Source organism: Idiotropiscis lumnitzeri, chromosome 15 (assembly GCF_059441095.1).
Source record: "Idiotropiscis lumnitzeri isolate Australia: NSW breed Sydney's pygmy pipehorse chromosome 15, RoL_Ilum_1.0, whole genome shotgun sequence".
Taxonomy (NCBI): Eukaryota; Metazoa; Chordata; class Actinopteri; order Syngnathiformes; family Syngnathidae; genus Idiotropiscis; species Idiotropiscis lumnitzeri.
In genome coordinates, this window is record NC_142405.1 from 5,098,415 (window position 1) to 5,116,745 (window position 18,331).

General features: G+C 42.9%; 1 protein-coding gene across 2 annotated transcripts; it reads right to left on the reverse strand.

The window, feature by feature from the left end:
• Positions 1 to 1,470: 1,470 nt before the first annotated feature.
• On the reverse strand, positions 1,471 to 14,361 carry nptx2a (neuronal pentraxin 2a). Of its 2 annotated transcripts, none has more exons than XM_088317170.1 (5): positions 13,564 to 14,361; positions 11,323 to 11,566; positions 9,619 to 9,863; positions 6,665 to 6,844; positions 1,471 to 5,517 (listed from the first exon to the last, which is right to left on the reverse strand). In XM_088317170.1, the coding sequence occupies exons 1-5, from the start codon at positions 14,059 to 14,061 to the stop codon at positions 5,290 to 5,292; spliced, it is 1,395 nt and encodes a 464-aa protein (XP_088173296.1). In that variant the 5' UTR covers positions 14,062 to 14,361; the 3' UTR covers positions 1,471 to 5,289. The 2 variants fall into 2 exon arrangements, with proteins under 2 accessions (XP_088173296.1, XP_088173295.1); XM_088317169.1 differs by having other exon boundaries at positions 11,323 to 11,569.
• Positions 14,362 to 18,331: the final 3,970 nt, after the last annotated feature.

The following is an 18,331-nucleotide window of genomic DNA, read 5'->3' on the forward strand; positions in this document are numbered from 1 at the left end:
TTGAGCAATATCACTCTGAGCTGTAATTTAAGAGACCTGAGCCATGTTTTTTTTTTTTTTTTAAATATATTTTTATATATATTTTATATAGAATAAGATGTTAAAGTCCCTGCAAAGTAAAAATTCTGCATGGCATATAAATTTGATGAACAGCAATAAAGAATGTTAATAGCCCTGGCAAATTTGAATAATTAAAAAAAAAAAATTAGCATGAATTTGCGACGGATAGGGAGTGGCTTGACACGCAAAGAGCGAAAATCCATATAAAATTGAAGCCCGTTGCAATGCAAACGAGGGTGAAAAAAAAAAAACGAACCCCGGACATTCTTCAAAAAACGCTTCTAAACATAGAAAGTAAAAAAAAAAAAAAAAAAAAAAACGGACGTGAGGAAGTTAGCTTAGATGTCTTTTTTTTAAATAATTTTTTGGGTGGAGTTTCCATGGAAGGAAATCCTTCTTTTATCCTACTTGGACCTTCTGACCTGGCTGGCTGGGGAATATTTCACTCAACGGCAAGGCTAAGTCCGAAACCTTTTGGCATCTTCCTGCAGTCATTTGTCCTCTTGCTTTCCTGCACGTTGGCCATCTCGTCTGCAGTGTTCAAATTCAAGCCTCCACCCACACGTCAATGCACTCAGCTCAACTCCACTGAACTTGAGTTGCACTTTTCTCTTCACAGCCCACCAATGGACTTTCTTCTTCAGTCAGACTGTCCTTCTTTTTAGCAGTCTTGTTTTTTTTTTTTTTTTAAACACAACTTGCTGTACTTCACCTCAAAGGTCCCATGCCAGTTTTTTTTTTTTTTTTTTATCATCTTTGATGTCCTTTTATTAGCTTTGCAAGATAACTTGGCTTGGAAATGCCCACAATGCCATTTTCAAGCGGTCTTATTCGCTCTTAGCATGGAACTTTTCAGTAATATTCAAATTGTAAATCTGCTTTCCTCTGATTGGTAGTTGCCTTGTGGCCACCATGTCTCTTCTTTGTGGTGATATTCAGAGGGCCGTTGGAATCGAAGACCCGCACAAACCCCTGGCACACCTGACTGACCCGGCGATAGAAGGCCACCTTCCTGAGAAGGAGCTCCGTGCTCCTCTTCTGGTACTTGCGGAGCTCCATCAGGGCCGTTAACCCCGGGCGGTACCTTGGCCTCGTATTTACATAATGAATAGTAATGAGGATGCCAGGCGTTTTTTAACAATTACAAAACATTTCCAACTATTATGAAACATGATAAATTACCTTTTAAATAATGTAACTCTATGAATACTTGATATTAATTATTTCAACTTGGAAACTTTTTTTTGTTTTTTTTGTAAGATGTTGCTTTTCCGGTCATGAGCTTAAAAAGATGCACTTTGTGATGCAAATAATGAAGAAAATATGGCCGGACCCTTCAAAGGCTACTTATTTGTGTTTCCACATAGCGTTTCCCCCTTCCTCAAAAAAAAAAATTGCATTGATTCTTCATTGTAGTTTGGAATGCTTTGTTTATTGAGCGTTCTACAGCTGACATTTGCAAACATCAGGATGTGCAGAGAATACAATAAAACATCACACACGCACATTCTTCATGTAGTGGATTTGAGTATCAGAGGCCACAGATTGGTATGAATTCATAGGATGTGTCATTTTTTTTTTTTTTTTGAACAAGGCAAACAAACCACATGGACGTTTTTTTTTTTTTTTTTTAGTTGTTGCCAGTTTGTTTTATTTATGTGGTTGCTCTCACTCGTGATATGCATGACACACAATTAGATCGTTGTTATGAGTCTCACGATTAAAACTGACAGAGCACTGATCTTTGTTATTCTGCTTTAAAGATTGATGCACAGACTTAAAAAGGAAAAAAAAAAAAAGTCAAAGTGAAAAATGGTGCACTCTGCTTCGGCTCTTTTGTGATAAAAAATATATTTATCTCATTGTTTTTTTTTTTTAATGACTGCAAATGCCAGGTTGAATACCAAAAAGATACACCTAATACAACAGCAGCACTTTTTTTTCCTCTTGCAAAGAAAAAAAAAAGCTTCTTCAAAAAAAAGGCCATTTGTCATTTTTAGGAAAAATGTCCCACCGTAATATACTGCTAATGAGCAAAAATCAAGAGCAGAAACGGGGCAGGAAAACTTGCTTGGGCAAAAGACAATCTTGCATGATTTGACATTGAAGCATGAGAAACAAAATGGAGGCAAATCCCACAATCGTTAATTGGATGCCTGAACACCCTTGTTACAACATTCGGCGCTGTCTCGTACGATACTGCATCAAATTCTGCCGAGGAGTATTTCGGATACACTCGAAAGAAAAAAAATACAAGTACGTAGTCATAATTTTAGGAGAGTCGTGTCGTTATGTTATGCAAAATATGAAAGGCGTTTTCTCTAACAAATTGCTAATCATTCATTCATTAAAATGATTGCTTGTAATTTCTTTCTTGCAAAAAAGTCCAACTTCTTTTTTTGTCACATTACCTAATATATATTCCGACTTTATTTTTATGACCTTTAGTTTTTTTTCTTGCAACATTCTCACTTTATTCCCTTAACATAATTTAAAAAATATTTTTTATATTAATTTTTAATTTTTTAAAATCTATTTTTGGGTTTATTATAATTTTATTCTCTGAACTTTTTTTCCGTCATCATCTTAAATTTATTTTCATTTCAGTGTCTAATGGGCGTACCATTAACAAATGTAGACACAAACATTGATGAAGGGACACAGCGATCAAGGGGGAAAAAAAAAACATCTCTGACATCTCCGATATATTTTCTGCTATTTTTTGTTTTTTCTCTTCTCGCCCCAGATTAACCTCCAAGGCATTTTGCGAGCTGACTTTCAGCAAAAACAAAAGTACAAAAAGGAAGCTGCAAAAGTACAGTGATTCCTACCCCCCCACTATTGGCAAATAGCGAAAATCCGCGCATTGTTGACCCCCACCAATAAAGATTTCTGTCTATAGATGCCACGAGAGGCCGACACAGCGTTATTTTTTTTGTTCGAAATGGCTTTGGCCTGAGAACAAAAACAGTATTTTACTTTATTCCATTTTTTTAAGCGGTGCTAAAATCTCAGTACCTCCCCTACAAAAAAAAAAATATCGCCAGTGTTATTCCTTGACATTCACGATGTCCATAGAGTGCGGCTCATATTTAAAATTCAGATGGGTCAAATAATGATTCATTAAACTAGAAAAACATCCATTCATATTTTCGACATCATTTTAGCGTTACCTTGACTTGCGAGCCAATTGCCGTTTTGTCTCGTGAGCAAAAATTTGACATACGAGTGAGCTTCCGTTGCGTTTCTTGCTATTTAATAATCTTTTCATATTTTCTTCGTAGTGTTTTTTGGGGGAGTCTAGAATGGGTTCATGGCAATTACATTCAATTCGGTAAGCGATTGATTTGGTATATTAGTGATTTAATTTGCGTTCCGAGTGAGCTCGAACTCGTAAGTCAGGTTTGCGCTGCACGTCATGATGGGGGGAATTACAGATTGGCTTTTCGTCAATCCCTCGCTGTCCCTTCTGGAATGTCGGCAGCCGTCCGCCTGCCAGGTTTTTATCCGGTTCTGGGCAGATGTCGGCTATTCGCTATTAACCTGAGCGCGAGCGTCCATATAAAGCTGTTTGGGATATGGCAGCTGCTCAAGGGGCAGAGAGGTATTAAGCGTAGATTTACAAGAATGAAAATGTCCTCCCTCGCTGGTAATCTCTGGTATTTTAACACGCAAGACATTCACTTACGTAATGTCCACACTCTCTCTTGTTTTCAACGCTCACGTACACACTGTGGACCAAAAGAAGGCATGCACTGTCTTTCGTTAACTTCCACTCTCTGCTCGGGTTCATGCATTAAATATGGCCGACGCGTCACGACAATCACGCCGCCGACTCCTCATCGGTTTGCTCGTCAAAACTCAGGAATCATGTTTCCGCAACGCATGGAAGCCGGCTGGAGCGAAACACTCACGACGCGCACAGTGCAGCATTGTCGGTGTACGGAATGCATGGCGAGTCGAATGAAAGCAGAAGAGAAAACACGCTCATGGCCTGATTTACTAAGATCCCAAATATCGGGCGCTAAATTGTGCGCTCATGCTAACAGGATTGGGCTACAAAGACTGAAAAAATTTCGGAGAAAACTTGCAAGGGCAAAACTAATGAGGGCAAAGTGATAGAACTGGAAGTGCCAGTGGAAGATAAACAAATCTAGGACTGCTGTCATTTTGCAGAAGCCAGCAACCACACAAAAGAAAATCTTTTTTGGATTTAACCAGCCCAGAGAAAGTGGAAATTGAATGTACAAGGTGTAAAAAGGCTCCAGGACTCTTCAATTGATCCATTTCAAACCCAAACGACTCAGTTTGCATTTTCCCCCCTTCAATCAAGGCCACATGATCAACCTGCATTTCTACAACAAGATTGAGAATGGTTGTGAACAACAAAGCCGGGTTGTAGCAATCTTTCTTACTAACGATAATAATGATGTCGGATCTGCGGGGAGTCCCGGAAGAACCCTACGAGGAGTCCATGAAGGTGTGGCAGAGATGGCCGGCCAAGTGTGTTAAATAGACTCAAGCTGATTTCTTCCAAGTAGGAAAACCGTTTGGATTTGAAATATCTTTTGTGGCAGCAATCCTGGAACTTTTCTGACACGTTGCCCATCGTGTGTAAAATTGTGTCGGGGAAGCACACGTGAAAAACTGCTCTGGGAATGTGGCACCCGTTGCCACAGTGCGCTGAAATAAACTAGACGTAAGGAAATACAGAGTTTTTGGTACAGGTGACATAGCACGAACCCTTCTTGCTCCAAATCAGCCTTTCGATCATTCAGGAGCTCCAAAAGCTCTTATTTTGAGTTTTAAATTTATATCCGCAAAATCCGCTATGGCGATTCGTCTCAGGTTCGATAGCTCGCATTGCCTGAGCTACATGATCAATTTGCATGTACTCCTCCTCCACATGAACCGTGCGGCAAGTTCAGCCATCAGGCAGATGCAGTCCAGCTTCCACATCTGTTTGCGTCAGCAATCAAGATTGCGCCTGTTTTTGCCCGTGCAAATTAGTAAATCAGGCCTAGAATGTCAACACGGTATCTTCTCCGCATGATCACGAGTGTGAAGTATTCTCCACGGTTAAGACTGAATGGACACACGTTTAAGCCAACGCGTGAATCTTTGAGCGACGGCACAATATTGATCTGCGTGTCGCTTTTGCTTTTTGAACATTGAACAAAGAATACTTGGCTTTTTTTTTTTTTTTTCTGATTGCGACGACTCCTCGCATTAGGAATCAAACGCACGGTCCTCACATATCTCCAGAGGAGCTTTGGTTGCCCCGCCGAACACTTCCACGTTGGCGTCAATCCAAGGGACCACGTTGCCGGGCATGTACGCCGAGCAGTTGGCCAGGCCCACGATGTCCGTGGGTCGCAGTACCCGGTCCCACATGTTGAACTGGCTCAGCTCGCCCACGAAGGCCTGGGTGGCGTCGAAGCGGCCTCCAACTATGTCCTTTGCAGAAGGAGAAGCACGAGATGAGATGATGCAATCTTTGGAAAACATCAGCAGGCTCGAATTCGTATGAATGAATTCTCTTTGATTTTTTTTTCCATCCAACTGCCAGGACAACACGCAGTTTCTTTTTAATCGCCATGGATTTGTCCTAGTATATATTATTTCTGCAGAATTCTACATTTTGAGACAGTGCGGCGCCTTGACTAATGAGTGTACATATTTACGTGTCTTTCGGGTTACGGGATGAGTGCTAACTCTGCCTTCAGTTTTTAAAATCTGGTTTGAAGCAAAGGGGGGATAATCCTGATTTGGGCGGATTGGTTCGCACGTACACCACACAGCGCGGAGGTTGTGGGTTTGAATCCGGCCCCAAGCCTTGCTGTGTGGTGTTTGTATGTTCTCACTGAGGGTCTTTTCTCCGGGTACTCCGGTTTCCTCCCACATTCCAGAAACATGCATGGTCGGTTGATTGGATTCTCTAAATTGTCCCCTTGTGAGTACGGATGTTTTTTTTCATCTATGTCTGCCCTGCGATTGGCTAGCAACCAGTTCTGGGTGTACCGGCGACCCTCGTGAGGAGAAGCAGTCATACTTGGTCAAATCGCTCTGTAAATTGTTTGCGTTTGTACAATATGGCTCTCGAAAAACACATTGAGGATCTTTAGTCGATGTGATTTTGTGACCTTGCATCCTGAAGAATTCAAATTTTTATTTAGTTTTTATTGAAATTAAATTACTAGTTCACAGATTCCTCTTACTTGTTTTTCATTTCCCTCTCCTTCCGCATTGAGCTCCCTACATGAAGCGCAATCTATGCCGCCATCTCTCTTTGAGTGCGCTTTCAAGCCAAACATAATCCAATATGAATGAACGCCTCGCTGAAGATTATTAAAGCAAATTAGTCATCGAGCTTACCCGCTAATGAAATGACATAATGCCTCATCTTTGCAGCAGATGAATGAGGTAATACTTGAAAGGAACACAATAGCGTGAGAAGAGTGACTTTACCCCGATCTCCCTCTGCACTGTGCCTTGGGCGATGAATCCAGAAGGAAAGTGCCTTCTGGGATCTTACTGATACACACCCCCCCCCACACACACACACACTTGCTGTCTCCAGTGTGAGCTGCTCTAAAGCTCTCACCTGCTCCTGGCCCAGAATGATCACCCCGCCAGGTTTAATTGGGTGCCAGGGGGCCAGGTTGTCCCCGGTGCCGAGTCGCTCGCCATCCTGGTAAGCCTCCCAGAAGCCGTCTCTGGTCGTCCAGGTGACGCAGATGTGGTGCCAGCGCCCGTCACTCACCGAAAGAGGAAGTTGTGCCACCTGGATGCGAGTTCGTTAAGTAGGAGAAGAGAGAAAGAGTGTCAAGATGAGAGACGTGCACTTAATTGCCGCGCCGGTAACAAGGACGGCAATTAAAAGGACCGGATTGCGGGGCTTCAAAAGACGCCGTGCGAATTCTCTAGATGAGGCGGCCGTATAAAATATACATTACCCAGGTGACACACGCAGCAAAGGCATGAAGGAGTTCTCAAAGCAGTCAACCAGCCGGCAGCAGAACTTCGTCCTCACGCTTCGCTAACGCATGAAAGGGAGGCGACGTCCTAACGTCGTGACATCACGGCCCGCTGAGGATAGCGCAACGCTAGACCTGATCTCTTTATTAGCATTTCCAGGGGATTACTTCACGTGTCATTCACTCCATCCATCTTCTATATCGCTTAGCCTGACTTGGGTCACGGATGCGTTGAAACCTAGCTCAGCTGACTTTGGTCACCCTGGATTGGTCATCGACCAATCGCAGGGGCACATATAGAAAAATACACGGCTGGTAAAGTGATAGATTATCGCAAACGGATAATCAGATATCACACACACTAAAGATGGGAAAGTGTTGCCCAACATTTTACTAAGATGTACTTCAGATAGCCGTAAATCCAAATTAAGTATTTCTGGTTCATGTTTTAACAGTCGAAATTGGTTGCGTTTTGAAGGTCTTGGTCTTGTTTCGGACTCGATCCACTAAAGTCATCTCTTGGTCTTATCTCGGTCTTGGTCTTATGTTGTTCTTGGCTTGTCTCTCTTTTGGTCTTGACTCGGTTCTGGTGAGTTCCGGTCCCAGGCAAGTCTTGGTCTTTGATCGTGTCGTCTTGAGCACGACACTATTTCTGATAGATAATTTAGCAGAATGCTTTTTCAGATTACATCAAATTTACAAACCCTGCGGCACCAGAGCGCGCTCTCTCTCTCTCTCTCTCCCTCTCTCTCTCTCTCTCTCTCTCTCTCTCTCTCTCTCTCTCTCTCTCTCTCTTGCTCTCGGTCTCTGTCTCTCATTCTCATTTCCAACAGAACACCGTCTTAATGTAGTACAAGACTGACTGAACCCATCGCAGATTAAATCCCTGGCAGTTACACCCGCTGGTTAAATGAGGTAGCTGTGTGATAGTCATTCCCTTGCTGTTTTCACATAAACCAAACGAAACCATGAGGTATTATGACAACGAATATGCTCCGTAGAGCCGCAACCACGCAGCTTTATGCACTGCTGAGGTTTCTTTTCGCTTTCTTTGTAATTATTCATCTAATAGTACAGTCTAAACAACCCGACCCAGTGGAATGGAGCCAGTTAAACACATGACCATGGTCGTCATCGTCACTGTCTGTCATCCATCTGTCTGATCTGTCACAACTTCCTTTTCTACATCTTCACTCCACAATCTGAAAAGCTTTGCAGCCGTGCAGTTTTTTTTTTTTTGGGGGGGGGGGGGTCTCATATTTGCCACCCTTGCTCGCACCATCTTCCTCTCATCCGTCTCACTCGAGTGCATGTATAATGCATGACGGAGGGAAAGCAGTGAAAAGATCTGACTGACTGCGACTTCGCAACCCCTCCAATGTACGTAAACCAGCGGTGGAAGAGCAATTTTTTTTCTCTCTCCGTTATAAGGTACAAAACCAAATCCAAGCGCCATATTCGCTCGATGCTACAGAGGCATTGTCGAGGGCTTTGCTGTGTGGAGAAGTGCAATGTGATGGCATTCTGTAGATTGCTTTGAGTCGCAACACTCCCATTGAATTGAATTCTTTCTTTCAAGCGCAAAAGCCGTCAATTAGAACGTTGGAAATGCAGTCGAAGGAAGTAAAGGTTCACGGCTCATAATGTCAAAATGTTCAGCGATGTTTGTTTGATTGCAGTATTTTGCACCGCAGAGGCCTTTTTTTTCTTTTATTGCAAATTTCTGAGTTTTGCCCGGTCAATATTCTGAAAGTTGCATTATGTCCGTCTTTCATAATAATTTTGCTTTGCTAAAGGACTGTATAAAGTTCACTTTTCAGAAATATCAACATTATAATTCTCTCTGTAACGTGCACATATATTCTTAGACATGGTTACCTGCATTCAATTTATACCCTGAGATGAAGTTTCGGCCATATTGCTCAGCCCGAATCATTAATTTTCCCATTTTGGGTGATGCCTTTTATGAAACGCTGCAGTACAAGGAAGCTCTGCTATTTGGGGTGGGCGAAAGGGAATGAAGCCCTGGCACAAATTGTGGGGAAAAAAAATGGAATTGGACACAAGCTGGCGCAAAAGTACTCCTTTTGCCCAAATGAAACTCCTCAACTCACTTGAAATTGGCACCAAGATGCGCTCAAAATCAGAGAACAGGTGAATTTCACTGCAATCGTTTAATGTACAACTCTCTCTGATTTGGTTGCATTGAAGGATTACTGGGACCATTATACGGCTGTAGCTGCCACATTAGCATTTACCGGAAGGGAAAAAAACAACGCGGAAGATGGCCTTAAATCAACACAGCAAATCTCGAATGAATTCCTTGTATTGTGGAGCCAATGCCGAATGTGGGTCAGTCGTATGAAATGTTCACAAGATGATAATGAAATAATCACCGCTGAAGGTCAGACACAACTTTTCTCGCTGTTGTGCTCAAAGGTACGTACAGTACGATACAACAAACACGCTTTTAATGAGCATCGCCGCCATCATTAGCATCACCGCAGCCGGAGGGGTTCAAATAAGCGGGCCGCAATCAGCGCGCGTTTCCCCTGACGAGCAAACAATGTAGCGTTCCTACCTTATCGTTAACCAGCAGCTCAATGGGGTTGTTGCCCCACTCGATCAGCACGATCTCGTTAGCCTGGCCCGGCACGCCGTACGAGAAGGGGGTTCCGATCCCGGGACTGGCGCTGGACTTGAGCCACATGCACACGGTGAAGGCGTACATTTCGGGGAGGCTCTTCTTGATGCGACCGTACAGGTAGTTGGTGCGCAGCGACAGCGACACCTTGAAATCTTCGGGCGACTTGAAGGCGTTGTTATCTGAGGACAAATCGACTCAAATTACGATCACCCCCGAAAATGCACTTTAACATTTACGGCGGAATTTGAGATCATGGCAAACAAAAAAAAAAAAAAAATGCATTTCTGTCTTTCTATTTTTCTTTTGTTCAAAAGACTTGCTCTCACAAATTGTGACAGATTTCCACGTTTTATGCAGGTGTACTCCCCGCTGTGCGTTTTGTGATTTGACAAATGCTTTTATTGTCAGATACGCATGGAAAAAAAACATCAGTTCACTTTGGGATGTCAAATCTTCGGTCTGTGCTGTAGCCCAGGCATGTTCTGAAATATTGAGTAGCCAAACAGAAAGAAAATCAAACTTACACGAGTTAAGTATTTAAAAGACATGGAATAGTTAAGCGAGTAAGACATATGGTAAATAGAAATGCTTGACTGAGCATCATCGGGACAGACTGGGAGGCTCGTAAATGAGAATAAAAGAGGAGAATATGTGCTTGGAAATCGGGCAAAATAATGTGTAATGTATGAGGTTGCTGCAGCACACAAAAAAAATACAAATATGATGCATATTTTAGTAGGCGTGAACCACAATTGGAAAAGATTACACCGTCTTTGCTATAAAAACACACTCGCAATGAAACAATCGTTTGTCCTCGCTGTTGCTGGGATGAAAATTAGACTTGACGTTAATTTCGTTTCAGGGGGCTGCGTTTATGTATTCACCTCCTTCAATTGGGAGGAATTGCTTTCTCAGAATCAATAAATCAAGCCTCAGATAACGCCCATTGAGGTGTAGAGCATACAATTAGAACGTCATTTGAATTTAAAAAATAAAATAAAATATTTGCAGCAATGCGTCAGTTTTTTATTTATTTATTTTTTTATCTCATTTCAAAACGTGATCAGTCCGTCCTCCCTGACAGAGGCCGTGCACCTCGGCAAGCTAATGGGAACCGATACAAAAGACGCATGACGACGTCGGCCTTTCTGAAAATGATGATGCTCTGTTTGAAGTGATTAAAATGCAGACTTCTGCCAAGGTTAAAGCACTTTGCGCTAGCCCGACTTGAGAGTTGTGCGCCTTCCGTGCAGTACCACAAAAATCCTGGGCAGTCACTGAGAATATGCAGCGTCATTAACTATCGACTAACGATACCGCTACCAGTTACGATATTTATCGATCCGATCGATTGAAATGGTTTGGGTGGAAAAAAGGTGCAAATAAAAAGTTTGTTGGAGCATTCTGAACTTTGCTGCCCATTCACAGGCAACTTCAACAGCAATTGACCAAGTGCTTGAAGCAAGCACACCGTACCTCTATTTTCATTGCACAAAAGTGATGTGATATGATCCCATTTCTTGGCGGCGACAACGTGAGAATAGGCGACAAGGAATACTTTAAAAGAAAAAAAAAAGTACCTTCTTCCTCCTCATCATCCTCCACTTGTAAGTGAGCGTCATATTCTGTCTCACTTACTTTTCTCCAGCTCTGTGATCCTCTCCAGAAGCGAATTGAGCGTATTCTCGGTGCGTTGGCGATGGGCCGCCGTTTCGTTGTAAAGCTGGCTTTTCTCCTCCTCCAGCTCGGCCACCTTTCTCAGCAGCTGCGTTTCCAGAAGCCCCAGACGCTGCCCTAGGAGCTCCCGCAACTGCGGCGGCAAAGGGGTCAGTGCCGGAACCGCGCCGGCTGACGCGTTGGTGCCGGGGAGTTGCAAGCTCTGCTGCTGGAAGGCGCAGGGAAAACAAAACAAACAAACAAAAAAAAACAACAACCTATTAATACATATTGAGAGATAGTGTGCACCTGTGCTTACTTGCTGACCCAACAAACACCCACAGCTGGAATGAGATTTAAAAAAAAAAAAAAAATGAATGACCCCGCCTTCAGTCGTAATCACAGATGGATGTTGGGAAACAGCTCAGTGGTGGAGCACTCTGATACCAACGTGTCATTTCGTTGTCGATTCCGCCCATCTGTCACGTCCCCGTTCGCCGCGGCCGATTAATCTTTCCGACACAATGGCGCCATCGGAATCGCATTAAATATAAGCCGGCAATAAAGTCAAGTATTGTAAATTGCAGATATGCGCGCGCATGGCCTCGATTTGTGAGAGAGGGAGTCCAATGTAATCAACATAATGATCACCTGTCAGGTTGTTCATCATGTTGCGCACATGTGAATCAATTCAGTGGAAGGAAGCTCACGTGCCGGACGGCCTCCATTTTTGTTCAATTCAAACCTTCCCCATCGACATGCACGAGTCATGACGCCTTTATTAACGTCACTGACGATTCGCAAGTCCGCTATTTCATGCCCTCCTGATTGGAGATTCGCTGCCTAATCTTTATCTTCAACTCAAACTCTGTGCTGATCTGAAATCCAACGCGATGCAACGCCACCATCTGCGAAAATCACGAGGTCAGGTCCACAGCCAAGCTGGGCGTGACCCTTTTCCACGCCTACCTGTTGAAAAACATACCGAATATCCGTCTATTAGATCCGGATGGCTGAAGAGTCATGAGATATACTGACATTTTTCCGAGATGTGCCGAACTCTCTCAAGATTAGTTGAAGACCCCCTGCAAGATTTTCCGAAGTCCTCCGACTTCACGCCGCGACCGTTCGCTTCCGCCGCGTTCAATTTAGCATTTTCTCCGGTGTGCAAACTCGCTTCGATTTGGCAAGATGAGCCTGGCGTTCTCATCCGTCATTAAATCAAGCGGATGTGAATCAATGTAACCGCAATGAAATGTGCTCTGCGTCCTCACATGCAGTACGAGTCGATCTGGGAATGAACGCTTCCAATCAAGCAAAGACGAAGCGGGAACAGCTTGGGTTGGAAAAACAAAAACATTTTAGCGTTGCAGCACTGAATAGAATCAATTAGCATTGAGAGTGGCAGCCGATTGTGAAAATTGGACTCACAATAGCAGATAAAGTCAGGTTGTCTTGCACTTGACTTTTCAGTGACCTGTCGGTGATCTTTAATGCCGGACGACTGCGGAATGTCAAAAGCCGTTCTAGTGCCATCATAAAAAAATTAGCAGCGACTTCTTGTGCTCCACCCGCGTGGTTAAGTCGGACAAGAGGCGGTGGTTCATAGCTCAAATCCAGCGGAGGCGCTTTTTGACGGCATCCGCCGCTTGTTAGCGACACGTTTATGGGGGCGGCCATTTTAAGTTCTTTTCCACTCTCGCGAGTGTGAATTTGCACGTTTAGTCACCAATTCCGAAACGCTTTACTCGCCCCATGAAACCAAGCAGTGAGTACATATTCAGCAACGACAAGCTACATAATTCAATTTCATTACATGAACAAAAGGGTGGTTCAGGATCGTGTACAAAGTTTGATGCGATGATTGTGAGTGGCTTCCGTTGTACATGTTAGCTACATTGCAGACTTTAAAATGTGCAAAGGGTCTGAATGAAGACTGAATAGTTACGTGTTCAATTTTATTTTGTCAACTGGTTGCACTCATAGAATCATTTAGATTTTCAGTCGATGTATAAAAAATGACTAAAAATGGAACTGAATCCAGTTTGCATTATTTTGTGCAACCATTTGACGAACAAAACGGAGTCAATTCAACAACAAATTTTTTTTCAGTGAGCATTAAAAGGGATGCACACTGCCCTTTCTTGCCTGGGGGCGTTTAGCAACGCCCCTGGCTGCTCTTTCCCATTTACGCAGCGACGTGCGCGCGTCCGTGCGTCTTACCTCCAAGCTCTCCAAGCGCCCTTTCAAGCTTTGCATGGTCTTCCCAAGCTGGTTTATGGTCTCGCCGGGGTCCCGCGGCAGGTCCCCCATGGTGTTCTTGCCGTACTCCTTCCTCCTGGAGCCGTGACCGCGCGACTTGCCCGGCTGCGCGGAGTCATCCGCCGCCGCCTCGCAGCGCGCCAATTTGGAGTTGAGCTCCTTGATGGTGCCCTGCTGGCTGACGATGGTCTCCTTCTGCTGCAGGATCGTCTCGCGGAGCCGGATGATGGTGTTGCGCAGCTCGTCCTCCACGGGGCTGCTGCTCTGCAAGCGGTTGCCCGTCGGAGCGGAGCCGCAGCCGGGTTCGGCGCCCGGGGGGATGGCGTTGCAAACGAAGCGGCTACCTGTGGCTGTGGCGGTACTTGTACCTGTACCGGTACCTGTGGCTGCGCCCGCCGCGTCCTGCAGGCTCGCAGCCGAGCTGAGCAGGTAGACGAGCGGCACCAGTTCGGACAACATTCTCCTCGCACTAATTCCGAGAATGAAAGAACGCTCCTGCTCCAAAGAACTTTTTAGCCAACACGCACTCACCCATTCAAGTGTTTGCTGAGCTCAAATCACAAAGCATACATCCACGCGCTCTGTTAAAAATGTCCATCCCGTTCATTTAGAGAGAGACCCTTGTGATATTTCCTTCACTGGACAAATGATTTAAAAAAAAAAACAAAACAAAAAAAAACCTAAAGGCTGTGACGGAAAAAAAAAGATCCAGGGAAGTTGCCAGCGTGTCCGCTCGCTCCGGCGAACACACAACTGAGATGCGCAGGCAGGCGGATTATGATGAGGCGGATGAGGATGATGGGGAGGTGTATGTGTGTGTGTGCGTGTTTGCGTGCGCTCCACGCGTCAGAATGTGCGCCATCATGGAGTCGCTCAGTGAATTGCAGACATATGTTCTGGCTTGCTTTCATTCACTTTTTCATGCGGAGGAATTGAAGCGCCGAGATTGAATAAGTAGACAATGTTTATTCTTCAAGATTCCTGTCAAGTATGTCGGTGATGATTTGCTTTTAGAATATCTAAATCTCGACGCAACAACCTTACTCACTAGTCTCTAGAACACTACTTGTGTGTATTGATTTATTTTTTATAGGCACCTGTTGTGTGAGTGCAAGTGATGGCCCAAAATGTGTTCTTGGTATGCCACGCCACACGCTCTTATAAAATGTCACGGGGGGTGTGGGGAAGGAGTGCTGTCCATTTTCCAAAGGTGGGACAGGTCATTTTATTTTATTTGAATTTTTATTAAAAAAAAAAAGTGATGAATTTATTTGGAACTCTGTGAAATATTTGACAATTAAGAATGTTAATATTTTTTTTAATTAATAATGATTATGTGACGCTGAGTCTGTAACAAATTAATAATTTAAAGAAAATTAATTGCTTCACATGATTTCTGATGGGATAAATAATTTTGACAGTCAACCAGTGTCCCAAATTGTGTTCGGCGGAGTCTTGACTGTATTTCAACTTTAAAGGGCTGTATTCTGTCAAGAACTACAAAATAAATTTCTTATCTGATGTGGGGCTGCATGCTGCACCGCAAAGTCTGAATTTATTTGAACTGTGTATGTGTGTGTGTGTATTTCACAGTCCCACAAAGGATACTGCGGCACGACAACAAGTCATCGTTAACACTTAGGATGAGTAAATCTACTTTGAAAACCTGGAAAGTCGTATGACTCATTTGTGGAGATGTAGCATGTATTCCCGATTTAGTTTTTTTGGCTGTCTCCCCTACGATGTCAGAACTTGAGTGCCTCTACTCGCATCAGCAATTATCCACCGTAGCTCGGATGGGACACTTTAGAGCGCCTCGTTGTCAGCTGTGAGTGCGAGCGCACGGACATCACACGGAGAAAGACGGAGGAATATTTTATTTATTTGTGTAAAGCTTGACTTGATCGAAGAGTGTGGAAAGGCGCTTTGTGCTGGTGTTGATAATTTAGAGCGCCTCGTTGTTGCAGCGTAGAAAAGCCTTCTGAGTCCCCGGTGGGATATATTCCAGTCACCGGAGGCTTTTAGCCGATATACTTTCCCGGCTCTAGCATGTTAATTATGTGTAGGTAAAAGATGTTCTATCCACTTTTTCCAGGCATAGAAGTGGTATTTGATTGACAATTCAGCAAAGCATTTATTCATACGCTTGGTGATTATTTTTTTTCCCTCATTCATGTTCAGCCGGGTTGTTCGCACCACTTCAAGGCAATGTGTCCCAATACTTCTGTCCACATGCAGTGTTAAGGCCACCGGGTGTAATTGCGTAATCATGTCATGACGGATTGGTTAATGCTGTGCGGCCTCAAGGTTATGCCGAATACATTGGCAGAATTAATTCAATAAAATCTACTTTTAACTCTCGGCTTTCAATCTCATCCATAACAACTTTGTCGAGACCGCATTAAGATGATGATGATTATATATTTCTGTAATTTAAAAGGTTCACCTCATTCATGGAACGAGGCGCTTTGTCTCGCCCCAACTTGATTCTTGCGTCGGCCCCGATGTTGTTGATGATGGCCAGGCTTCCTTCCTTCCTTCCTTCCTTCCTTCCTGCACGTAACATTTTCTTCAGACCGAGGATGAGTACAAGTACTGACAGTGGAGTACTCGCCGATACCGAGTACCGATACTTGATAACGCCATTATGTGGCACAGCCCCTCCCCCTCTCGTTGTTGGGGCGAGCAGTCAGTAAGGCCGCATTTTTATTTTGTTGAAAAAAATTGGCGCTTTGGGGAATTGTTCAGTTGAGTAAGGAACCAATATCAAAAACGCAATTATCCCAATATGATATCACTTTGACAAGAGCGCCCATCCTTCCTAAAATCCATAAAACAAAGCTGACGTTAATATAATTGTAACCAGCTACAACAGACAGCATGGTCACGGTTGCTGAAAGAAATATTCGTCTAGCTAGCGGACTGAGAAATATGCGTTATTTATTAATTTATTATATATTATTTATTATGTTATTTATTTTTTTTATACAGTTTTTACTGCATCGGCACCCGTGAATTCAAATATTCACCCCCCCCAATTTTTATTTTACGTTGGCGATGGATAGTGGAAGTTTATTTGGGTTTTTTTGTTAGTTTTTTTTTTTCAAGAATTTTCAACGTGTTTCTGGGCGTCAATAATACGCGGGGGTCGACTAGACAACATTTTGCTTTCATTTGAATACATTTGATAGTTTCTTTTCATTTACGTTCACTAATGCACTTATGGAGTAAATTTTTTTTTTTTTTCCAACATTTCAGAGTAATACTTTTTCTATGTGTTATTGCCAACCATGAAACTTCAGCAATCAGAATCTGATACGGCAACTCTTATTGAGGAACTATTTGCCATCGCTCAGAGAGGACAGAAAAGGTTGCAGCACAGTGTCAATACGTGTATCGTATCTGCAGCCAGGAACACGTTCGACTTGTGCCTCGCAATACATCGTTTACTTAAAAAGCTCTCAGTGGGCTGACGGCAGGCGGCTGGCGGCCGGCTTCATCCTCCCTTTCTTGACTGGCCTTTAAATTAAATGTCTTTAAAAAAAAAAAAAAGAACAATAATTTGTTCTCCTTAGCATCCTATATTCGAGTCGGCCGTTTTATTTTTGTGGTCTGTTGCCTTATCGTAAACAGTTTTTTATTTCCTGCTTGCGCTTTATCTTATGCTATCTTTTACCTTTTTTATCGGTGTGCAGCACTTTGTTGCTTTTTAGAAATAAATTGATTTGGGAATTAGTATCTTTTAGAGGGCGTTACAGCAGTTGTAGTTGTAAACATCATCTTTGGCGTTTGTTTTAATCCGGCTTTAGGCATTAGATAAGAGTTGCACTCGGGCGTCAGTCTGCTGTCAAAGTGCGGAGCATGCGCAACATTTGTCCAAACTTGCAATTGGATGATCTTTGATTGTGAACCGGGTGGGGGGATGCTTCTCCAACAACTATTTGGAACAGTTTGAGAAGTCTTCATGTTGACAGAAATGTGATTATGTTCGGCATGTGGCGGTATTTGATGTGGAGAGAGATGCCAACGTTTAGCAGAGAGAGTGAGAGAGAGAAAAAAAAAAAGCCAATTAGTCTTGCTGTGAAAAATATCACATCAAGTTTGGTTTGGGGCTCCATGTCCCAAAAAAAAAAAAACTAAAAAACTTGCTTTTCCACAAAGCTTTACAAAACAAGATGAAAAACGACAAGAACGGCAGACGCAATCAACAGATGTGGAAATAGACGCATTGATGTCAAACTGATTCCACTGCTGTTGCTGTGTTGAATCCGGGTGGAGTTTCAGAAGTGAGGAGAAAAACTGTAAAAAAAAAAAAAAAAAAAAAAAACTTTTACAAGTCGATTTTTTTATCTTCTCACATTCAATCGCCGCTCTCTGTCGTGGTCAAAATGGCAAACTTGGCTTGCAGCCAGTTCATTAAATCGCCAACGGCAACAATCAAATATGATTGATTTGCCACCAAACCCATTTAACATTTTAATTTTCATAATTTTCATAATTTTCATAATTTTCATAATTTTCATAATTTTCATAATTTTCATAATTTTCATAATTTTCATAATTTTCATAATTTTCATAGTTTTAATAGTTTTAATAGTTTTAATAGTTTTAATAATTTTATAAATTTAATAATTTTAATACCAAGGTTGGCCTGCAATGTTTTAGTTAGACGGGCAAAAGAAGCTCTCGAGTTTGCTCTCCATTTGACTTATGAAACAAAACATTTGTT